This window comes from Notechis scutatus, chromosome Z, assembly GCF_049901735.1.
Source record: "Notechis scutatus isolate UNSWTSFEM ecotype Mainland chromosome Z, rNotScu1.2, whole genome shotgun sequence".
NCBI classification, from domain to species: domain Eukaryota; kingdom Metazoa; phylum Chordata; class Lepidosauria; order Squamata; family Elapidae; genus Notechis; species Notechis scutatus.
Window position 1 is genome coordinate 93,580,434 of NC_142025.1, and position 26,251 is coordinate 93,606,684.

Consider the following 26,251-nt stretch of genomic DNA (forward strand, 5'->3'; position numbering starts at 1 on the left):
CTGTAGGGGGCGTGCATAAGCGCACCATCGTGCCTACCGTCCCTGTCCTATTGTTTCTCTTATTCTTTTATTTTTCTTATATGTACCCATTTCATGTATTCACAACTATGTATACACTTATACTTATTATCTTGTAAACAATTGGAAAATCAAATAAATAAATAAAATAAATAAATTAATTGATCAAATTTATATAGCCACCCATCTCACTGAAAGTGATTCTGTGTGGTACACAGCAGTTCATTTCAAATAAACTTGTATTTTTATTTGAAGATTTGACAATAATCTTATTGCATATCTTTGACAAAGTGACAAAATTAGTGGACCAGCAAAATGCTATGGTATAATTTACTTGGACTATAGTAATGCATTTGATAAAGTAGCCACAACCTATTAGTTAATAAGATAGAAAAAAATGGGTTAGGCACCATAATCATCAGGTGGCCTCTTGGTTGATCAACCACACTCAACATTTAGTCCTTAATAGTACTGCACGTACATGGAGGGAGGTATGCAGTGGGATACCCAAAAGTCTGTCTTAGGCCAAGTGTTCTTCAATATTGTCATCATTTATGAGTGGATAGAAGGGGAACTCATCAAATTTGCAGATGACACCATCTGGCAGGAATAGTCAACATTCCAGAAGATAGGCTCAAGGGACAGAAGGATCTTGACAGACTTAAACACTGGGCCCTATCTAAAAAATAAAATTCAGTGGTGAGAAAAGTAAAGTTCTACATTTAGGTAAGAAAAAATAAATGCACAGATATAAAATAGGTGGTCTCTGTTATAGCAGTAATAGTAGTAACTGCAAGAGGGATCTTGGAGTCCTAGTGGCTTCAACAAGAGCTGCAGTGTGCTGCAGCTGCCAAAAAACCCAATGCATTCCTAGGCTGCATTAACAGAGGGATAGAATCACGATCACATGAAGTGTTAATGCCACCTAATAATGCCTTGGTAAGGCCACACTTGAAATATTGCATCCAGTTTTGATTGCCACAATATTAAAAAAGAAGTTGAGACTCTAGAAGGAATACAACAAAGATGACTAGAGGACTAAAGGCTAAAACATACAAAGAATGATTGCAGGAATCGTGCATGTCTAGTTTAATGAAGAGAAGAACTAGGGGTGACAGGATAGTTGTGTTACAATATCTAAGGGGCTGCCACAAAGAAGCGGGGATCAATCAAAGCATCTGAAGGCAGAACAAGGAGCAATGGATGGAGGCTAATCAAAGAGATAACTAAGCTACAACTGAGGAGAAATTTCTTGATAGTTAGAAATCAGTGGAATGACTTGCCTCTAGAAATTGTGGGTGCTCCAACACTGAAGGTAGAGGCTAATATTTGCTCCTGCTTGCACAGGGGATTGGACTAGATGACCTCCAAGGTCCCTTCCAACTCTGTTATTCTATGCACTCTATGAAGGTTCTAAATAAAAGATTAGACAAGTAGTTGTCTGAAATGGTATAGGGTTCCTAAAGCCTTGAGCATTGAACAGGGGGTAAGACTAGATCATCATATTTAAATGTATGTTGGCTGAATTAGACTAGAACTACTACATGCAGGCTGAAAAAACCCAGCAAACATTAGATGGTGGCAAATAATACAAATGTTTGTATTTCTCACTGCCTTTTAGTGGCAGTCTGGATTTTTGCCTCCAAAATTTGATAGGTGTAAACTAGGGAAGATGCCAGTTGAGATGAAATGTAAAGGTGTAAACATCTGATTTTCAAAGATATCTATTTCAGTCTGGAGACTCTGGCAAAAGACAAAAACTCTAATGCTAAAAAAGAAAAGAAAGAGGAAGAGCGAAAGGATAGGGATTAGTCCTGTCCCTTTAGCATCGGCAGGAAACAAAATTTCAAGAGGATTGTTTAGCAAGCTATAATTAATGACATTTCCTCTCCCCCTCTTCACACAATATTTTATAATAAAGAATGAAGTTGTGTCCTCCTTTTGATCTTGCTGTCCTGAACAAAAATATTATGAAGTTTCACAGAGCTTTATTCTGGAATTTATTTTTAGTGCCAAAACCAACTCCTGGAGCTGGCCAAGAACTAATTATAAGGATGCTCTTGAAGATATTCAGGGTGGCTTTATGGTACCAGGTAACCAAAATCAACCCAGAAAGATCTACAATTAATACTCAGCACACAGAGAATGTTCAGGTGTGTATTTTATTAATAGGAAATATTTTTCTATTCTCTAAAAGCCTAATTGTACCTTTAAAATTTTGCAGGATAACAATAGTCTTGAAAGGTGTTCTCAGGTTTCAAGCTTCTCTTCCCATAATTTCAAGCAGAAAAGGACTGGGTTCATGAATCATACTAAGTTACCATATGGTTGCTTGTTTGTGACTTAACATGATGTATAAACCAGGCTTTGTGGTTTGTAAGCTATGATCTATGGCTTAATGAAAATATATCCAACTCTGGCTGATGAACACATCTGGAATTTTAAGAGCACGCTGCAGGCAATCTTTTCCTCTGGTGGGTGTGTTGAATGATTTCCATGGGGAGTTTTAATCTGCTACAAAACAGGCCAGATCACTACATAGTTGTGCTACGGTGGGGACACATGAAGAAAATACTGCCTCCCAACAATTTCAGTATTGCTTTTCCCTATCCCCCAGTTGCAGGATGCTCTAGTTTTTATCAGGAGGTTGGCTTAACTTTCTAATGAAGAACTGAAACCACCTCTAAACTAGATTATGGGGGTTATTTAGAACCAGAGACATTCATGGAAATAAACAATACTGGTATCTAACATTTTGTTTTTGCAGCACCCCTGTGTCCCATTTTAAAAAAATGCAAGAATTGAGCTGGGACAAATCACTAGGCAGGGCTAAAGTAGATGTCTGCAGGTAATTGGTATTGCTAAATGAGTTATATAAATGTGATTTAGTCACTGAATGCCAGTTAAACAGATATCACATTGCTTAACGTGATATTTGAACTCAGCCCAAAAGTGATCAGGTGACAATCCTACTTTCCCTAATCTGATGTCATTCAGAGGTGATGCAATAACCGTTTCCAAAATGTTCAGCCAATACAGTCAATGGAAGGGACATACTTGATAAAGACTGACTACAATTGTAGGCAATGATGTTCTTGGGCTTACAATAAAAGGAAGGAAGGAAGGAAGGAAGGAAGGAAGGAAGGAAGGAAGGAAGGAAGGAAGGAAGGAAGGAAGGAAGGAAGGAAGGAAGGGAGGGAGGGAGGGAGGGAGGGAGGGAGGGAGGGAGGAAGGACTGACTACTGAGACTGCTATTTATCTAATTTATTTTCTCCACTAGTTCTCAACCTGTGAGGTGAGAGACAAACCAAAGTAAATATTTTTTTAGCGTCCCTCCTAGGTATCTTTAGATATTGTGGCAATGTGGCATACACATGCTAGGACTGTCTATCCCCCCCCACTCCTTCTCTTGGAATGCCTATATAGTAGAGGGAACCTGTGCATCTTTCTGCAAGGAATGTGGAGAAGTTCCAGACACATTTTTGAGCATATTCCAAAACCTCACATTTTGGGGTGTGACTTTCTGCTCAAGCAAAGAAATGCAAAAGGGTGAGAGAAATGTGTATCTACTTTTCCTTGTTCCTAGTGAATCACAAAAGAAATGCATTTGGTATAAAAGCAGGTAATGGACACCCCCCTAAGTTTCTGAAAAGGAACTTTAGACCATTCATGAAACATGCAGTGCAGTCTTTCAGCTGGAACTTCCAAAGTCAAAGGCAGAATATCTCAGCTTTTCTATTGCTGAAGGGAACAGAGGATAACCTCACCTTGGAGGGTTGGCTGAAAAGCAGAGCCCTGGATGAGTTGTGCTTTTTGTACCACATGCTGTAGTACATGTAACAAAAGAGTTTGTGAGAAATCTACTGGGGAAGTGCCCTCACTCATAACTTACTAAAGTAACAGGGGAAGCATGGTGGAAGGGCTGTTGCTGTTTTCCATTCCTAGCACAGGTTTCAGTCTTTGCAGCTGCGGCAGGCTCTTTGTGCTTCCTTCCTCAGGGCAAATAAGGTCTTTTCTCGGCTCTAGGGCAAGCTGCCTCAGTTATGTGGCTGCTGTGCTGTTCCTTCTCTGCTTCTCCCTAGAGCAGGGAGGTGTGGCCAGAGAGTGGTATAAAGTCCAAAGAATGAGCTTCTCCCCCCTTCAGTACAGAGTCCCCCTCGCTGGAGATCAGGCAGTCTGCTCTGGCAGCAAGACTATTCTTTGCAGCCTTTGCTTCTTGGCCCTTTACTCTCCAGAACCGTAGACTGCGTACCATGCCCTCCCATGGGGTGTCTGTTGCCCTGCTGCTTCTAGCCCAGGTGGGCTTTTCTGTGAGCCTTGAGGCTATCCAGTGCCCTCCATGCTCTGAGGAGAAGCTGGCACGCTGCAGGACACCCTCTGGATGCGAGGAGCTGGTGCAGGAACCAGGCTGTGGATGTTGTGCCACGTGCGCCTTAACAAAAGGGATGCTCTGTGGGGTGTACACATCTCGCTGCGGTTCAGGGCTGCGGTGTTACCCACCGCGGGGAATGGAAAAGCCCTTGCACACACTCATGCACGGCCAAGGTGTTTGCATGGACCTGTCTGAAGTCGAGGCAATCCAAGAGAGCATGCAGTCAACAGGTAAGGTGCCATCAGGTTATTGGACCCTTAAGGCTAGAAGACATCATTTGTGGCATGCATTTTTTTGTTGGGAATGGTTTATAGGGCTATTCCATGGGAGGGGGAGGAAAGATTGATTTTGGGCTATGTTAGATGATTTGAGCACACAGGATTTAAGTTGCTGATGCTGCCCACATCTACATCTCTTGACCAATGCCTGGAAGGAAATTGGCATCAAATCTGCATTCAGTATGTGTGGCTTAGATGGGATTAAGTGCTCTGTAATCTCTCAGGGAAATCCAGCAGAACTGTGTGTTGTATTTATGGCTAGCTATATGTTAATTTAGCTCATGGTACAATGGCATGTTCTTAGTGGTAATCCTAAAATGACTAGTTTCAAAGAGCACAAGGCTGGCAAAGAACATCACTGAAGGGAGGGAGGATTTTGGTGTAATTATTTACTGATAGTAGTAAGGCAACACTGTAAGCAAGGCAATTATTACTATTAATGATGTGACATATATCAGGGTTGTAACAAGAAAGAAATCTGCAGAGAAATGACCCTGTGTGAATCCAGTCTCACCTTGTCCAACTCCTGGTCAGGAAGGAAGCCAAACACTTGGTGATACCCTAAGGAGGCTGGAGAAATATCTTTCCTACCTGGTTGTTCTGGCTTCTATTGCTGAATAGGATTGAAAGGTGACCCATTTTTAAATAATTACTTCAAGCTAAAAAATCAATAAGAACCCTCTCCTGTTTCCCCCCCCCCCTCACATTTTACTCATATCCCCAGAAGGTTTCTATTGGATAAGCAGAATAGCAAAAAGAGAATTGGAAATTGGGGGAGCATAGCAGCATTCATATGCTGAATTTAAAAAAAAAAGCTGTTAAGAGTTCCTCCTGGATAATATGCCCACCTTGTGATTTCAAATTTTTGTATTACCTGTCTTGAAGTGGGAAATGATACAAGCAGTGGGAGGAAGAGAGAGTGGGAGAAAAATGTGTTCCCTGCTTGTTGCACAGGAGAAATTTTTGAAAGCCACGTGTATCTATTTCGCCTTTTTATATATCATGCTGTCAGGCTGGCTATTCTTTGCGGCCTTGGCTTCTTGGCCCTTCATTCTCCAGGACCTCCAGAACACAAACAGTGTTTCCCCCCCCATGTACAAATATTCAAGAGAGATTAAGGATGAAGATTTTTAAAAATTATCTTCAAAACTTTCTTGGTAGAATTTGGCCCTTAGGAAAAAAAAACCTGTTAACAGAAGGAGCAAGGCTGATCAAACCACCACTTCTCTTTGTAGAAGTTATGAAGATGTTTTACTATGGAGCTAAACATGGTTTCTTCTTTATATGAATCTGATACTTTCGTATCAATGATAAGAAAGTGGACAATAATACAGTCCAAATGGTCAAATCACTAATCAATACATTATCTATATGACTATCTGGGAAATAAATTCAAATAAATTGAATGAGCTTAATCTTAAAATAGAGGGAGTAAGACTCTATTCTGAATGATATATTAAAAGACTAAAAGATATATTAAAAGTCTTTTCTTCTATATGCATTCTCAAGTGTGGAAATACATATGAAATGGTATATTTATCTTACACAACACACACACACACACACACACACACACACACACACAAAATCAGTAGTTATTTTGTATTCCATAGTAATGTGCAATAATTATTGCTCATTAGGTCTTCTTGTCCTAGAGGAAGTTCATACCCTCAGATCACTCAAAAAGCATATAATGGATGGCTAAGTGTTATTTCCGGTTTGAAATTCTTAATGGTAAAAAGCAGCAGAGTTTTTCAAGCTTACAAAGGCATAATTAATACCCATTAAATGATAATACATGTACATTAGATTTATATTCATACTTCCCTTTGAATTAAATAAATCCATAATAATAACTATTTCTTCTCTAGACTTGTCCCAAACCACTAAACCATATTATTGCTTCTGCTGTAGTTACAAACATTCATTTAAAATAGCAAAGTACACATCTTTTAATTCTTTGTTAATGGTTTGTCAAGGATTTCCTCGCCTTCTTTTTGTATCATTCAGCTACATGGAATAGATGAACATCGACTCCTGTGATGATATTTCACCCATCATTACATTTCCTGGCTAGTAGAGGTTTGATATCTTCTGGAATTTCTCCATGTAGAGTTACAATGGAAGACATTGAAGTGATGTCTGAAAGAATAAATTGCATTTTTTTCATCAACCTTCATGTTAAGGATGAAGGTTTTTTTTCACATTAATTATACATTTTTTCACATTAATTAATTACATTAAGTATAGGCTTGTAGTAGGAGACACTTTTTGTGGACAAGGACAATGCAGAATTCATGATCACAAAGAGCTGACCAGGTGTGTAAGTTTCTCTCATGCATTTGTTCATCTGATCAGCTCAGATTTAATAATCTCTTATTTAATCATTCTTAATCATACAAGTGCATACATCTACAAAATAGAATAAATAGAATAAAGCTATGCAGAAGTGCCTCCATGCTACTGGAATGGCATGCAAAGAGTTATAAGAAGCTTATTTCATCTATTTTATATGACTTTTAAAAATATGTCATTTGTTATTATGAGGAACTCATGAGATGTTGTTCTAACTGAATTATTCTGGAACAAGGGAGAATTAATTGTGCATATGCAATAGATCTCTGAAAGCAAAAACAGAACTAATATTAAAATCAGGACCAGAATGTGTGTGCTGTTATGTACAAGGGAGAAGATAGAGTAAAAGTTACAGTATATGATCAGAAAAAAATAGCCTTCAATTGACAATCTTGACATGAATAGATTCACATGCTAGGGCAAGCAATAAACACATGGTGAAATAATAATAAAAATTGATATTTACTTAGTATTTACTAAGTTAATCAGAGAAAGGCATGGCTATTCTGTTTTTATAATCAAGGGATTTAGAAGATGCAAATTGCTTATACAGCTTGGAAAACCTTTCCTTTTTAAATAACTACCAAATATACAGGTAGCCAAAACGTTACAAAAAAGGGGGAAGCTGAAATCTGCATTGACAGCATGTTAAACTAAAGTTTGTGGGAAAGCGTAATAATTCAGATTAAATTTTCTATTTCTGTAGTGGTCTAAGATTGCATTCTGTTGCCCTAAGGTTACTGGGCTATAGAAACTTGCAAGCAATGGTAAGACTTTCATTTCTGAAAATATAAAAACTAAGTATCTTCAAACCCATCTTCAACTTTGGAAAAACCCATGGATTTTTTTGAGGCAGAAAATAGATGTAGATCTAGGATCAACTTCCTTGTAAACTAAACATTAAACATAAAATTGGCAACACACTTTTAAAAAAATGCCTGCAGTAAAATTAATACAGCTTAAAAATACAGTCTTGTAACATACCAAATGTAATCACCAATTGTGATTCTCAATGACAATAGCTAAATTAAGTATGTTCAGGCCCTCAGTTAAGATTAAAAACAATCCAGTTTCCCCAAATATGGGCAAAAGTAGTTGCCATTAATAAAGGTTTTGTGGCAACTATCCCAGTTTATGATCTTCTAGATACAGTATATTGGGAATGCAGTCCACCAAAATTTCCCATCAGCAAAATGGTGGAAAATATGCGGAGGGTTTTTTCCCCCCCTAATTCCCTGACATCCGGGAATTACTAAGATAGAGAAGACTTTTTGACACTCAGAGAATGCACACAACTATAATAAATAATATCTGAAGCCAATCATTGCATGAAGATCTGCTGGTGTTTTGAGATTTTTTTTTAAAAAAAACAGAACTATGATAAACTTAATATAGAATGTCCATGTAAATGTCTCATCTATGAGGAAGATGGGCAGTTTTTAAAAATGATATAATAAATAAATATATAGATAAATAAATGTCACAGGCTTCCTATAGTTCAAATAACTGGTCAAAGCACTCTGAACTAGAATGGTACCTAGTTTTTTTTTAATTAAGTATGTTTAAATTAATATCTTTCTGTTCATCCTTCTAATAGAGTTCTTTTAGATTCTTCTCTTCTCGCTCCTGGTGAATTGCACACAATTCTTTAGCTATTTGTTTTAAAGAGAGCAGAATCTCCTTTTTAGAATTTTTGTTTTGAATCATGACATCCTGAAGCATTCTATCCTGGAAGTTGCTACAGGAAACTGACTTTCCTGCTCAAATAGGTTGGGGAGATTAGACATCTGGGAAACAGCTGGATCATCAGAGGAATATCCTTTTTGAAACCTGAGCAAAGGCTTCCTCCGTAACTTGATAGAAACAGTTTCCCAAACACTAGGTATGTCTAAGATATTTATACTGTATTGCACTTGTAAAAGTAATATGCAGACACTTTGTTGTTGTTGCTATGATCGTTTGGAAATCCATGAATATTCTGCTGTTTAAGGAACAAACATAATGGTATCTATTCAGTTTCACTAAGGTAAGGTTAAATGTACAATTTGGCTGCTGGAATTAATATATGTCATATAATATATGTCTATACAAGGCAAGAACTGGAACTGTGACTAAATTCTGAAAAATGTAGTACAGTACAGGACTGGGCAAATTGTTGGTATGTGGGTGTTCTACATATCAGATATTAGAAGTCTATAATGGAAATTTGATATTACAAAGTAGAATGAGTGTATATTATATAAAATACATGGGCAGGTCTAGAAGAGTAATTTCTTCCTGCTTTCTGAATATAGTTGAAGTTTATTTTGGTTTTAAAAATAGTGCTAAGTCTGACTGGTTACGATTACCAAATATCCAGCAAAACGAGGACATGTCTTCCCTTTTAATCTGATGTCCTTCATCCAGAAGGCATAGCCTTAAAATCAAATATTGCCTGCTCTTTGGAGTATCTGTAAGTATCTTTTCCTGAGTAGCTTTTGCTATGCTAATAAGTGCTAATTGCAAGATAACAAGCTCTAGTTGATTAGTACTTCTCACTTATGCAGTGATCAGAGTAGAATAGAATTCTTTATTGGCTAGGTGTGATTGGACCAGAGGTGGTATTCAGCAGGTTCTGACCAGTTCTGGAGAACTGGTAGTAGAAATTACCAGTAGTTCTGGAGAACCAGTAGCAGAAATGTTGAGTAGTTTGGAAAACCACCTCTGACTGGCACCGCCACCATCTATTCTCTGCCTCCCGAGTCCCAGCTGATTGGCTGGGTCTTCTTTTGTTGCCCTGCACAGGAGAATGGAGCTGGAAAGTAGGTCAGTGGGGTGGGGAGGGAACCTTCCCCTGCCACGCTCACCAAGCCACACCATGCCCACCAAGCCAGCCACACCCACAGAACTGGTAGTAAAAAAATTTGAATCCCACCACTGGATTGGACACACAAGGAATTTGTCTTGGTGCAAATGCTCTCAGCGTACATAAAAGAAAAGATACATTCATCAGAGTCAAGAATCATAAGGTACCTTAATAAATCATAAGGTACCTTAATAAATCATAAGGTACCTTAATACTTTAATAAGGTATTATTAAGGTACTTAATAATAATAATAGGGTACAATAAGCAATCAAACCATACTAGGAAACAGTCAACATATATTGTAAGGATACAAGTGAGAAAGTTATAGTCATATAGTTACAAGTGGGAGGGGATGGGTGATAAGGAGTGATGAGAAGATTAATAGTATCAGTAACACATTGAAGATTTTTTCTTCTTCTGTAGGCTCTAGTACACTCCTGCCACTAAAAACAAAACAGTCTTTCTAATACAGGAAAGAGTACTTTTGTATACACGACATAGGCCTATTTTTATTTTTTGCAGTTTTTCACTGTAATTTTTGTTGTGAATGTCAAGAAAATTAAACTGGATGTCCTCCCCTTCTCTCCTTCAAAAACACTTGTTCTTTCTTATTGTTTGTCTCCTCCTTCAGTTATACCATATGTTTAGGGACTGTTGAAATTCATAAAATATTGGGATGCACCAATATGATACAAGAGATTGGAGACAAGATTTAGAATGCAATGAGGCAGGGAAATATTAAGAAAACAGCAGCGGAGAAACAAAAATGTACATGGGAAAAGCTTATGTCCTACAAAAATCAAGAGCAGAAGAAAATTGACACTAGCCTTTGAAAGGCTAAGTACAACATGAAATAAAGTAAATCCCCCCCCCCACCCGATCTAGTAATCCTAAGAATCTAATGAATTTAACAGGAGGAATATTTAAGATATACTAGTAATCTGAGTTTAAACACTTCCTAGTGACTGTTTGCAATTATGACACTGATGAAAATATAAGTTTGGAACCAACTCTTGTATTTATAACTATATAAAGCAAAGGAAATCTGAAGTAAAACCATAACTGCAGTTTCACTTAGCAACTGCTTTGCTTAATGACTCAATGTTGGTCACAATTGTGGTCTATAGGCTTATGCTTCTATTTATTTGGGTTATCCATTGTTTAACACTCCTTAACAGGCAAGGAGTATATTAAAAAGGGTATTGTTTAGACCTCCTAGAAGAGAAATATCCTAGAATGTCAATGGCCAATTATCTAATCAAACCATCTCTTTTATTAATAGCCTCTTTAGTTTGAAATGGTACCATTCTTGAAAAAGGTTTATATTTGTCCTGTAGCATCAGAGTTTTTGCAGTGGAGGGCATTGATTATGATGATCTGAAGACTATTCCACTGTCTATGGACTTTTCATTAAGGATTATAATTGAGTACTCCAAAACATTTTTACATGATTCTTATAACCATCATTTGATAATTAACACAGTAGATTATGCTGTTCCAATTCTTACAGTATAATTTGTTGCTCCACTACAAAAAAGTACCGCCTTGCTTTATTTATTTATGTGTTTACTTATTTCCAATTTCATATAAAGTTGCTAGCCCTACCACAATGTTTTCTATTTTTCTAACTTTACATTTATCCCTAGATGCCCATGAGCTGCGGTGGCACAGTGGTTAGAGTGCAGTATTGCAGTTACTTCTGCTGACTGCTGTCTGCCTGCAATTTGGCAGTTCAAATCCCACCAGGCTCAGGGTTGACTCAGCCTTCCACCCTTCCAAGTTTGGTAAAATGAGAACCTAGATTGTTGGGGGCAATATACTGACTCTGTAAACTGCTTAGAGAGGGCTGTAAAGCACTGTAAATCGGTATATAAGTCTTAGTGCTATTGCTAGATGCTAAGAATGAGAATTTATTCTTATTCTAAACAATCTTGAGAAGTAAGAAGACTTGGGGAATAATGACTGGATTCACACATTATACTAACCCATAATTTTGTAAAGATGGTTTCTTGAAGCCATGGTTTAGTGAATTTGATTATTATGCTAAATTACATTGCATGATTTATAAAGGACATGGCTGGGATCCTACATTATAATAAAATACAAAAAATAAGCAATCATTTGGTTTAATGTGTTATATGAAATTAGTTGCCTGTTGGCCCATAGCCATCAGTAAGCTCTGGAGTTGAATAAAGGTTACCAGTTCCAGTGCAGCATTAAATCACCAGTCTTATCTACACAGATTCTAACAGACATAATATAAAATATATTTCAAAAATTATTTTCTGAATAGTTTATTTATTTTATTTTATTCATTTATTTGATTTATATTGCCACCTATTTGCCCATGGTGACTCGAGGTGGCTTACACAAAGTTTCATGATTATGGATATCAGGTATAGAGTCTGAGTGTCTGATTATTTGGGTTATTGGACTATTAATTGAGAATTATCTCAGTTGATAAAGATTTAATCCTATGTGCATGAAAGGGATGCTCCCAGTACATTGATTTTTGGTCAGCTATTATATTTTAAAGTGCTCAAGTAGAATTTTTTCCATAGCTTACACCTATATAAAGTTAAACGTACAAGATGCTGGGTATAAAATGGGACTTACAGTCTAATCTCAAACTATTTTCAAGTAGAATCATGGGAGATGACTAACATATTCATAATATGTTACACAATACAGCACATTTGCAGGTAAAACAAGTGGTTTGTAATGTTAATTAGCTAGGGAAATTTGGTGGGGTATTGATACAAAGTAGTCTGAGCATGAACACAAGAAAGAATAATCACAGAATACTTACTATTCTGTGTGCATCTTGTTCGTTACTAATTTGCTGGACTGGAGAAGGAATAGTCTGTAGGCTGAAATCCCAACTACTCATCTTACAGAATAGATTGCAAAAACAGCAATAATAACAACAACAACAATCCTATCTTTTGCTATCTTTTTCAATTTTTTGAAATAGGAAAAACTGAACATGTAATATATTTTATATAAGAAAACTAACCAAACAACAGATGACAATATCATAAGATAATAGCAAAGATAAAATAAAAACAATGCTCAACCATTACTTTCTCCACTGTTATTAACAAGACAGGCAGACCATTATAGTGGACTGTCACTGTTCTATAAAGTTGGGAAAACTGTTTTGAGTTTCTTGGAATTGTAGTTCTAAGATGGTTGGGATGCAAGTCTTTAAAATAAATAAACAATCAATCAATCAAACAAATAAATAAATAAAAAAGATCCACTAAAAATTCATCGTCCACATTGATGATTTTGGTAATTGTAAATAACTACGCTGCCCTTTGTTCCAGCAGTACTGGCAACTAACATCACTTTATTTTCTTTTTTTGAGATTGACTCAACCTTCCCCAACTTGGTGCTTTCCACATGTGTTTGGATTGCAACTCCCAAAATAACAGCCATCTTGGCCAAAAGCCATGGAAGACTGATTAGATAAACATGCAGAGGGGTAGGTTTATTACTAGGTCCTATGAAAGTCATGTAACCATTCAGAGATTACCCAATGTTAGAGTTCAGTGACCACAAAGATGGAATCAAACTTCCCCTTGTAAAACCATCTGAATTATCTGGCTGCCAAGCTAGACAAAACCAGAGGAAAGGGTCAAAAATGTTAACAGGTGGCCACAACCATGCTGTCAAAGTATTTGTCCTTTTTCTACAATTGCATGATTGTGGCCATCATTTTTAACCGAGTCCTGGCAGGCTGCCCTGGATAAGCCCTGATTTAAATGCCAACTTTCAGACTTTCAAACCTAAAAGTTCAATGTGGTTGAGGAGAAGACCGACACACATCACTTTCTTCTCTATGGCAGGTTCCCTCAGCAGGCAGGTTAATGTGTAGTTGAGAGTAAACATTTTTGTTTACCTTCAATACCAGGAACAGGTTTTCTGAAATTGTTATTTTTGGTGATGTCACCTACTGAGTGAGAAGGACAAGTCAGTGCCCTTGGCAGAGAGGAAAAAGGTCATAACAGGAAAGAGGAGCAAGCACGGGTGCGCGGAGGTGTGATTTAAATCAACAATTGGGACTCCCCTCCTTCCATGAGCCCAAATAGAAATATAATCGAGAGTAATAGGGACAGTAGGGAACCAAGCTGAGACAGGGAAAAACTTTCTGAACAATAATTGACAAGTAACAGAAACACTATGGGCCTTCTTTTCCCATACTGTGTGAGGCCAGCAGGAAACATCGAGACCATGTGCTCCATTCATCTCACCTGGTGGTTGCTAGGTAACAAAAGGCAGAATGGCAGCATAACCTTTACAAAACCCTACTATAATTTTAACTGAAGGCAATTCTTTTGTTTGTTTGTTTAGATTCCTCCTCTGCCAACTTAGTTTTGTGGCTTTTAAGTAGTTTTCTCTCTTTCCCCTCCCTATTTTAAATCTGTTTTTCATTTAGTGTGGCCCTTTTCCTCTCAGCCAGACAGCACCCCCACCTTTGGCTCTGTGGAAAAAACTGTTGACTTGCCCTGGATTGATTTCCCCTCTATTTTGTCTCCATTTCAATAATGCAAGTCTGAGAGTTTTCTCTTATTTCCAAGTGAAGGTTAGTTGATTTGCCTGAGCCACAATGTGATTTTTTTTAAATTGCAATAAAATAATACCAACTGACTAAAGGAAAGTGGCTGGTAAACCTGGGAATGCAGAGCATAATCTTCATTGGTTCTCATCCCAAACTTTCCCACTTCAAATATAGCAATTCCACCTTTTAAAAAAATATGTTTAGCAATATCAACTTGCGCATTACAATAATATCAGCAATCCAGATACAAAGAATAATTTCTTAAGTGCTTGTGCACACACAATTACTGTATATTAGATCATTTATTTTTAAATTTGAAAGCTCAGAATAAGAACAAGTATTGTATACATTCTTTTCTATGCCTACCTGCACAGCATTTTCCACCTTAGGAATGAAGCCAGGGAGCTGAGCTTTCCTTGACAGGTTTAATGCAAAACAAAGAACAAGAATTGGTGGATTCACTTCCCTCCCAACAAGCATCACATACTGGAGGGAAAAACATGCAAACACTAAAATACAGGTAGTCTTTGACTTTTGACTACAATTGGGACTAGAACTTCTGTTGCTAAGCAAGAGGCTTGTTGAATTATGTCTGATTTTATGAAGTTTTTGCCTCTTGGTTGTTAAGGGAATTACCCTGGTTATTAAGTGAATCACACAATCTATTCTACTTCCCACATTGACTTTGCTTCTTGGAAGGTAGCTGGGAAGCTTGCAAAGAGAGATCCCATGATCCTGCGATGCTGCATACATACATACAGGTTGCCAAGCATCAAAATTTTCATTATGTTACTACAGGGATGCTGTGACAGTTGTGTGAGTCACTTTTTTCAGTGCTGTTGTAAGTTCAAATAATTGCTAAATGGATGGTTGTAGGTTAAGGGCTATCGATACTCTGTTTAACATATGTGAGTTTCTGGGAAAGTGTAGGCTGGTGCTTTAAACAGCATGAATAGCTAATTGACAAGATGCCCAATTATCAGACATGGAGGTAACTCTCCACCTGCAGTCTCAGACTATTCTAAACCAGTCTCAACCCAGCTGAAAGGCCAAGAAACTTGGGGAGAGAACCCAGGCCCTTCTTCAGCTTCATCCTTTGCCCCATTCCCATGCCTGCCTCCCTCAAGCATGGAAGAAGCTGCAAAATCAAATGAGAGGGGATGATCATTAAAGAAAGAGAATGTGAGCGAGTAGTTGTGGCAGGTAGGAAGTGAAAGGAGCTTGTGCAAAGTAAAACAAATAAAAAAAGTAGCCATATGAAATCTCTTGGTGAAAAAAAAGGGATCATTGGGGACAGAACCGCAGCACATAGCTTACAGTATTTGTCTAACAAGTCCACATTTGAGTCAATTTTCTGGGTAGATGCAGAATTCCTGTTTTTTCAGCACAAGTCTAACCCTCTTTCAAAAGAGCACCAGATCCAGGAGCCCGTGTAAGACCTGACAAGTACCTGAGGCAGGCATTATGTGAGTACATGATTCTGCAGAAGTCTGATGACCATTATCTCCTGGTTATAAAGAGATGCAAAAACTGATTCTAGCATAGCATGTTGTGTGACCTAACCACCCCCCTTTGTGTGTGTGTGTGTGTGTGTGTGTGTGTGTGTGTGTGTGTGTGTGTGTGTAAAACATAGAGACAAAAAGAAGCTGAAAATGTTGCTCAGCATTTTCAGGACAATGATGACAACTAAAATGAGGACTTCCTGATTAAGACAAATAAAAGGAAGTACATTGTCCACAGGATGCAAAACTGAGAAGAAATCTGTGGAATGCTGGTGCAGGTGCTGCTCTAAAATGTTTGTTTGAAAGTATTAAAGGACACTGAGCCATTCCCTAGAAGCAGTTCTTAGCACAACTCAATCCTTGCTGTGTTAGGCTGGACAATACAGCCCACCTTTGCAATTTTGAAACATACCACAACACAGAGCGCCGTTAGTGACACAAGTCAGATGAAGTTTATCAGTTGCTTTTATTGGACAAACAAATGCTGCCTTCTTCCAGAATTTCATAGTGGAAGATCATACCACTGTTTCAAATGTGTTTTAAACAAGAAATTTAACTATGAGAGAATTGCAAACTTGCTCTCATTAATTCTCTAGGAGAGTCCAGATAATCAAGTCCAATGACTTCATGCTTTCTTCTCCATTAATGTTGCTAGGTAAGATTTCTTCCATCCTTCCTCCCTTTCTCTATACAAAGTTATACAGAATTTTAGATTTAAAATAAAGACTGTATGATTGCTCGCAGTTGTTCAATTGTGTAAGCATAAAAAGTAATGGTGGCAGTGGGAAGAGAAATGGATATCTATTCTGAAAACTGTTTCTGATGTTAAACAGTTTTAAAATTGCCCCCCGAGCAATAATGTATATAGATTATACAGCAGGAATTGGATAGTGGCAGAAAATTGCAGTCATTTAAAAATGCTGGTTAAATATGGTTTCTCTTGGGCAGAGCACATGGGGAGATAATATTAGGAGACGGAATACGGCATGTGCTGTTCAAGTTAACAGGCAGTATAATACTGTATAATGTGGCAAAATTGCATACCTTTTATTCATTAAGTTATGTATAAATAGTTAAAATGTCTATGATAAATATAAATAAAATTATAAATAATCAGTTACAGATAAAACTAGAAAAGTAATTACAAGTTATTTTAATAATATAAAATAGTTATTTTTATAATTATTATAGGAATGAAAGCAAATAAAAATACCAAAATCAGATATAAGGATGAAATAATATAATCTTAAGTTATTGCTTTTTAAAAAAATGAAGTTGGTGACCGCAGCTATTCCCCAAATATTCTTCAGAAGAGTTCATATCGTAACTTTGGGAATGTTATATAAGACAAGCTTTGTTAGAAAACAAGCTTGCATTCTAGGGAGAGGTTATGGCGCCAAAGCCAGAGCACCAAATAAAAAACAGCATCATCTTTTCTATTTCCCTTCTTTCATCAAAGCATAGACATTACCAAAAGCATCTCCAGCTGGCTGGTTCTGCACAAACCACTGAAGCAACAGTATCTCAGTGAGACAATAGGGAACATATAAACAGAGAAAGTCCTTCGGATTCTTACAGTATTGCGTGAACAGGATTTTCAGATTTTCTGAAGGACTTTCAGTGAACCATTTAGAACATTCAGGCAGCAATTTAATGAAACCAAACATCTGGATCAAGTGAACTTGCTAAGCATTGTAGATGGGAATGGTCAACCTTTCTTTATTGGGAACAATAATTAGATAGAAAAATAAATTTTAAGAAATACGTATTTGTTGCATCTATAAAATAAAATGCTATATACTTGGAAGACCAGTATGCTTTTTTTTTGTAATAAGTTTTTATTTTATTTTATAACATACAAAAATTCCAATTTCAATTGAACAGTGTGTTGCCTCGGTACAAATCATTTTAGGAAATAATAATCACAGTATTTACAACAATATTCATTGCATTAATATCAATTATATTATGTTAACAACCATAATCATACTATTTGTTTAACCAAGTTAATGTATCTTTCTTATATCACTAATCCTTTCAAATATTACCCTGTTTTTAGCTTCTGTTTTTGTCAGCTAACCATTGATAAAATAAGACCCAAGTCAAAAAATGTTCAGTTTCTTCCTTTTCCTCAATTGTAAGTGTTAGCTTATACATTTCTGCACATTCTAATATTTTTCTAATCACATCTTCATCTGTTGGAATCTTTTCACTTTTCCATTGTTGTGTCTATTCTTGTTGCAATCAATACATGTAAAATCAGATATACATTCCCTTTGTTATATCTGTCTCGTAGACTGCCCAGCAAAAATGTCTCTGATTTCAGATCTGTATATAGTTTTATCATTTTTTCAAGCCATGTGTGTATCTTTGTCCAATATTTTTTCACTTTTTGACATGTCCACCACATATGATAGTATTTACCAGGTATCTGGTGGCATTTCCAACATTTTTCAGATGTATCCTTTAACATCTTTGCTAACCTTGAGGGCGGAAAATGCAAACTATAAAACATTTTATAAAGACTTTCTTTGTATGCAGTAGACATTGTTAACGTAAAATTTCTATCCCATAATTTCTGCCATTCAATCAAATAACCAATTTTTTTAGCCCATACTATCATTGTCTCTTTTACTTGTTCCTCTTCCATCTTGATACTTAACAAATAGCTATATATTTTCTTTGTTAATTTTTCATCTGTTCCTGTTAACTGTGTGGGAGAGGGGGGAAGATCCAGTATGCTTTTTTTAAAATAAACTTTATTGAGTTTTACAAATAAAATATACAAACAACATTCAAACAGATTGGGAAGGAAAGAAGAACAAAAAGGGAAAAGGGGTAAACGGTTAAAAACGATTACATCATTAACAGTTTGTGGTTCCTTATTTATCTCATTATTTTGTGCCATATTTGCAATTAATCTTTAGTGCGAATATTTAATTACTACTATTAACACTCCTCATTCACAATTTATTACTATTATTACTATACGGTCTATCTTCTATCAATCCACTCATACCAACAGTTCCAACTCATATAGTACTCTGATATTTCTTTATTTTTTAGTGCTGAGTTAATTTATCCATTTCTGCACAGCTTGATATTTTCTGAATAATCTTTCCCTCAATGTGGAGTTTAAGGTTGTTTCCAGCATTGTGCGAAAGCCAATCTAGCTGCCATCAATATATGTAGTATTATATATTTAACTTTTTTGGGGAATTGTCTGTTGAGAATCTCTAATAAGAAGAATTCTGGTTTGAATTCAATCTGCTCAGCCATAATTTCCTCCATCCATTTCTTTATTCTCAGCCAATATCTTTGGGTTTCTGTTCAAGACCACCACATGTGGTAGAATGTTCCTTCTTTCTTTTTACATTTCCAGCATTTAGGGCTCATGTTGGGAAACATCTTCGCTAATCTTGAAGGGGGGGATGCCATTTTATATGCATTTTCTTTATATGATGCCGTTTTTGTAATTTTATTGTTTTTATTCCAGATCTTCTACCATTCTGTTAGAGTAATGCTACTGCCTATATTCCTACTCCAAGCGATCATATTACCTTTAACTATTTCTTCCTCTAATTCTATCTCTAATAAATAGTTGTAAAATTTTGTTATATTTTTTTAATCTGGGCCTAATATAATTTTATCTAATTCTAATATAATTTTTATCAAATTTTATCTAATTAGGCCCAGTATGCTTTTTGAATAGGACAATATGCGACAGTTTACACTAAGATGATATATTCAAATATTACATTTTTTATTATATATTACATGACCAAGGATTTTCTTGTACCTGGATGCAGAGCAAAAAAAAAAAAAAAAAGCCACAGAAATATTTAGATTCAGAACAACTTAGTGATGTGAGAAATTTCATCAGGTAAATTTCTACTTGCTTCCCCCGATTGTTAATGTGAACAGGTGTATTGGGGAAAAAAAGAATTTGTGGAAAAAATATTCCAAAATAAGAAAATACTATAGTATGTTCAGTTACAGTAATTAGCTGCTAATTGAAGTAGACAATTCTGGACATACATTTGATTTAACTTGCTAGAAGGTTGCTTTGCATAAACTACTTGTAAAAAGAGTAACCATTCTTAATGTTTCATTTCTTTAAAAATATTGCAAATAAAAGTCCTGCAACTTATGTTTGGTGAAAGATATTATTAAATTCATGTCTCCATTCCAATTGTATAAGTTGTTGTTAGGATTTCAAGATAAGAAAAAAAAATTAATTTAATTTTTTAAATCCATATGAGCTGCTAAAGAAGTGAAAGTGTGGAAGAGCTGTCTATTAGCATCAGTAAAAAACTGACAAATTGGGTATGAATCTATTGTCCTGATGGAGAATAGCAAATTAGGGCCAGCTTTTCTTTCCAAATCTGCATCTGTGATCAAATTTCCCTTACCACTGCCTAGTTTTTCCCTCTCTTTTTCATTTGGCTTCTGTGTTCCAATGATTTTATTAAGCAAGCTTTTGTTTGCATCTGGCTTCATTCAAAATGTTTTTATTTGCTCCCATTTGAATTCAACACTTTAAAGGGGTGATTTAAATTTTTGTAGAACTGGCCAAGCCAACTTCTGTGCCCCAAGCGGTTTTTGTAATGGGCACCAGAAATGCAAACCTTTTAAATTTAATTTATGCTGTTTAATCAAGTTGCAAGGGAGCGTGTAGAAGTCCTGCAATTCCAGAAAGTATGTGTATTTTTTTTAAAAAAGTGTCTAGTTCTATGATTTTGTTGGTCTGACTAGCATGTGGTTAATAGTGGAGAAGGGCAGCAAAAAGCTGTTAAGGCTAACATACTTGCCAAAAAAATCAAAAGCCAACAAAAATATTGAAGCACAGAAATGAAATAAAATTGGCCTGAAGCTGTTTCAACTGCCATGTTTTCTTCTCAAAAATCTTAGTAATTACTGAATATAATCATATTATATACTATAAGGTCTTGCATATATATGTATGCAGAAGTATAAGATGATATTATTTTCAAAGAATAAAATGGATTGTATAATTTCAAGTTAACCTTTTAACTTTTTTTCTATGAAGAGTTAGCAGAAGAAATGGACAGGAACATATTTGCTGTTGTTTAAACATCTATACTGTAAAATTATTTCCCATGAGGAAAACATGTAAGCACAGCTTCTGTACCATATCTGTCTAGCTATGGTTTGTTCTGCCAACTCTGGGTTTTAATACACAAGATCCACTGAAACCAGTTGAGAGCTCAGTGCCTAGCAAGGTGCTTTACAAGTAATGACTCCCTGAACCTCCTCCACTGAGGGGCTCAAAGCTCCTGTTTGTTCATACTGCAATATAGTGGAAGAATGCTATATAAAAGGATTGTGGCAACATTAAATGTATCAGTTGTTATTACCGTTTAGTGGATTGGTAGCACATGACCACCAGAGGGCGCTTTGATAAAACCTCCTTAAATGTGGACCTCTTTCTGTTACCACCTCCTTCTGTTCCATCTGTAAACCAGACCAAGGGCTGTTGAGTAATTTCCCAGCAAAATAATAAGCAGGATTCTTGCCTTGTTGTAACTTGAACTCCAGTTACACAGCTCTTCTGCCTCCCATCATACCATTAACTTAGTATTTTTTAAACCTGGTTTTTAATTCTACAAAATATATGCTGATTTATTTTATCCCTATCTAGTTGTAGTTGGATATTTTTATCATATTTGTGGTCTCATTGGTCTTCTTTAAAAAGACAGGATGGAAATAAAATAAATAAACAAGACTGTAGAATTCCCTCCTCCTATTTCCTTCCTGATCTTCCATCTATCCATCTTCCTCACTTGCTGTGCAACAAATTGCGAATTCTGCTCTCAGCAATTTGTTAAATAGGACGGTAGGGGTAAAGAACAGGAAGCAACAGTAGCTGTTTAATCTCCCATATCAACATATGCTCTAAAAGGTTTCTCTAGTTTCCAAGAAACGTTAACTCCCTGAATATCTTGACGGAAACTCTGATAGTAAATTGAAATTGGTTGAAGTGTTGCATTAGATGCATTGATACACATTTGAAACCTACTGATCCTCCAGTGTATTTGACTTCACTTTTTCATATTTTATGAATCGCTAAACAAGCCAAACATCACAATGTTGAATAAATGTGTAAACTGGATTCTGGCATAATAAACTTCAGTTCCTCACTTAGTTATCACTCTAAAAATCCATGTTAATTTTTGAGCGGGTAGGTCTCTAATAAAACTACGCAGAATAAATCACAGTTGCCTGTTTTGTTTTGTTTTTTTAAATGGGGAGTGAGGAGATAAGCTCTTGCATTTTTCTAAAAAGTACAATATATCAAGTCATGGACTATGATTTCACTTAGATCCTTATCCACAGGACCAGAACCTTAGCTTATATGGAATTTTCTGGTATCTGTCTTCAAGAACTCCTGTAAGGAATGTGTTAAATCATGTTAAGGTTAGTACATTCTGGGGTTTAGGGACAGTTAAATGGTCATCCACAAATGTGCTCAGTGCCATCTCAGTCCTGTGTCCAGGCTTGAAACCTAATTAGAAGGAATGCAGATAATCTGTTTCATCTGGACCCCCTGAAGCTGCTGCCCATCAGAAGGGAAAGTTACAAATGGGCTGGAAATAATCCACTGCTCCTGGGTGTAATCACGGCTTATTGAAGAGGGAACACATTGCCCACTCCTTAAAGTCAGAAGGAACCACAGATGAACTGACCACTATTTGGACTCAATCACATATGTCCTCCTGGAAGGTTTTAAGCAACTTTTAAGACACATGGATCTAACAAACAGATGGCTGTGCAACAACCTGAAGGACTCCTTTCACTTTTTGGGGACATATTGGCACAAACGCTTCCTGGGTGATCACACCAGATTATACTTCAATTAGTTCCAACAGGATCTGCACAGCTCGAGTCCAACATAGAAAAAAAATGGAATGATTAGTATTTAACACATGCTCCAATAGTCCTCATGTTAGGTATATGGATATATCAACAATCCAGTTCTTAATACATTCCCCACCCCCCATTTGTTGACCTTCATATATTTTCATAACAACTTAAATTGTTTCTTCTTAAGTGGTTATGGATAATCAAGATTCGTCAGCTGTGTATTTGTTCTAAGAGCTCAGAAAATCAATATTTTCCATTGATGGGACTCCCCATCCTCATTTGATGGGCTAAAATGTTTCTCACAGTGTTTCATGTAGACTTCTGCAGAGAAGGAGTCTGTTTGGTTTCAGAGTTGTTGACAAGGGGCCTGGCATTTTGGAAGAGACTTTTGTTTTATTTCTGTCCACAAGAGCTGCCCTTCTTCAAGGCAAAAGCACCACGGAGCCTTTTTTTTGTTCACAGAGATCGATAATTCAATACAGACTACAGCGGGCGTGGGAGCATGCGTTTAAAGGCGTGACATCTCGACCTTACAGCTGCAGAGAAGTTCAGCAAGAAGAAAGTAGAACACATATGCACACACATTGGGGAAAAATCATGTGCTCTAGCAAAATATTAAGCTTCAAATGCCTTGAATTCACAGTATCCTACATTTGCTCTTTCTTCTTCTTTTTTAAAGTTAAACTAACCAGATGTGCTCTCTTGACACTTGCTTTTTGGATTGCCAACATCTGGTTATCCCACCACTGGAATCACATTTAACCCAGAAAGTGGTTGCCAAGACTCTCCATAGTTGTTCACTTTGATACTGTTTGCCACAAATCCCCCGCCCCACATTTTGTGTTGTTTAAGAACAAAATGAGTTCATAAGTGCTATATATTGTATAGCAAGCATTCTTTAATCTGTCCAGTTTATGCTTAAGACTAGAAATTGACTTTGGTAATGAAAAGGAACATTACTAGATAGCTTGCTAGTGATGATCTGGATAATAGCAATATCAATAGCACTTCAATTTATATACTGTCCCATAATGCTTTACAGCATTTTCTGGGCAGTTTACAGTATCAGTATACTGCCTCCAACAATCTAGGGGGTTTTACTGACCTGGGAAGAATGAAAGGCTGAGTTCCATCAGGTTCAAACTCCAGGCTGTGGGTAGAGTTAGCCTGCAATACTGCATTCTAACTACTCTGCCAGTATGGCTCTGTGTGAGTTGAGGGGCAAAACACATGGTTAGTTCACAGCAAGGGCACCCATCAAGGCATAACCAAGATAGACCATAAGTTCAAATCTCCCTCTTGTGTTTATTGTGGTCAGATGGATGGGATGGGATGGATGGGAGACTCTAGGTACTTTAAAATCCAATCAGCTGTTTCCCTGGCATTGAGTCTTCTGTTCACACAATGGGAAATTGCCAGGATAAATTTGGTTAATAACTTTTGTCATGGTTACAGGCTTTTCTAGACCACTAGAGAGGTATTTGGCTAAAAAGTCAGTTTGAAAGAGGCCAGCATAAAATCCACATTATCCAGCTTTTTTTCCTACCTGAAAGAAAATAAAGTATACAGCAACATCAGCAGAAAATGAGCATTCTTGAAGGTCTGATCTTTGAAGCTACATACAGAATCTAAAGAAACATTCACATTCACATCTCTGGATGATTGGATTATAGTGGATGGCTGGAAAAATGCTTGAATGGATAACAGAAGGAAGAGCACTGCCTCAGAGAAGAGAAATACCAGAACTGAGGGAAGAGGATTGCCCTGAGGGTTTTAGGGCAGGGCAATTCATTCAAGTGTAGTGGGCATGGAGTGCTGTAGGTAGGAACCAAACAGCAGGCCATTGCAAGGGAAGGGAACACTTAAGACTGGTGGATGTTCCGGTCCTGTGAGATCATGCCCAGACCTCTAGACAACAGTCTTTCCTAGGTCTTTATTGTTAACCAACCTTATGTTCAGTCGCTGCAGATAAACACCAGGTTGGTTAACAATAAAATACTCCTTATTTGTCATCTTATTGGGGAGGAGCAGGCTGACCTGGTGTGCCTTATCAAGACTTGGCTCATCCCAGAGATGTTGCCCTCTCGGAGATGTGCCCAGCTGGGTTTAGAATTTGGCACCAAACAAGGCTACAGGGTGGGGGAAGTTGTTAGTTGGGAATCCCTTTTGATCTTCAGGGACCATGCTCCCAAAGTTTCCAGATCTGAGTCCATGTTCCTGAGATTGGGCTTGCAGGATCAGCTGAGATTGTTTCTGCTGTATCAACTTCCCTGTCCTTAGCACCTTGCCTAAACTGCCAGATGGTGTCTGAAGGTTGGCAATGGAGTTCTCCAGCCTTATAGTCCCGAGAGACTTTGATCTGCCATCCATGGGCTTTGCCTTGAGATGGCTTGAGTGTTCATGGCCACCATGATGGCCCTAAGTTATCCATGGCCGACCTTGAGACAGTGGTCAGATTTAAGATATGAACAGTAGAAATGTTGGAACAGTAGAAATGTGACCTATTAGGGGATCTGTCAGTGTCTCCTCTATCATGATAAGGCCATAATCTGGCAGCTTTGAGATCCTCTTATGCTGCCTCCCTTTGCAGGGAGGCTGGATCTATTCAAACCCTCGGAGTTGGATCCACTGGGGTTCAAAAGGAAGCTGGGGGAGACCCTGGGGACACTGCTGCATGTTCCTGTGGAGGTTCTAGTGGCAACCTGGAATCAGAGAGTGGCGAAAGCCCTGGACAGGATTGTGCCTATGTGCCTTGTCCTGGCCCATTGACCCAATACTCTCCATGGTTCACAGAGGAGCTGAGAGCATTGAAAAGGACCAAGAGACATCTAGAGCCCTGCTAGGGGAAAACAAAGAACAAATCTGACTGAACACAGGTTAGAACTGCAATTAAGGCATACCTTGGCAACAAGAGCGGTGAGACACCAATATTTCTCGGCATTTATTGCATCCACAGAATGTCACCTGACAGCCTGGTTCAAAGTTTCCCAGTCCCCCTTGGGAAGGAAGGCTCAGATGACCATATTCAGAGCTGCCAGAAGTGGTTTATGCAATGCATGATGGATAAAATTGCTCAGAATTGTCCTTGGACTCCAAGCGTGGAGCCAATCCATTAGAGATACACGGGGAATGGACTTACCCTGCAGCTTGGTCCTGGGAAAGTGGACAGGATCCTCAGGGCTGTCAGCACAACCACTTGCTTATTAGACCCTTGTCCTTCCTCATTATCGAAAGCTTCAGGATGGTGACTTCTGGGTGGATGCATGCACATCACTGCAAGAGGAGGTATTCCTGACATACTTTAAGGAGACCATGATCTGCCCCCTCAAGAAGCTGTCATTAGACTAGAATTCCATTGGGAATTTTTCCTTGCAAAGCAAGTATTCTGCCAAGTATTCTCTACTTTAAGCCGATGGATAGGGTCATTGACT

General features: G+C 37.4%; 1 protein-coding gene across 2 annotated transcripts in view; it reads left to right on the forward strand.

The window, feature by feature from the left end:
* Positions 1–4,161: 4,161 nt before the first annotated feature.
* The window catches only part of IGFBP4 (insulin like growth factor binding protein 4), a 32,887-nt gene continuing 10,797 nt past the window's right edge, over positions 4,162–26,251 (forward strand). The window contains exon 1 of one of the 2 annotated variants that reach the window (XM_026686038.2): positions 4,162–4,620. In XM_026686038.2, the coding sequence (XP_026541823.1) occupies positions 4,272–4,620 (349 nt within the window). In that variant the 5' untranslated portion in view covers positions 4,162–4,271. The remainder of the gene's footprint in view (positions 4,621–26,251) is intronic. The other variant, XM_087947985.1, reaches the window with a different exon arrangement.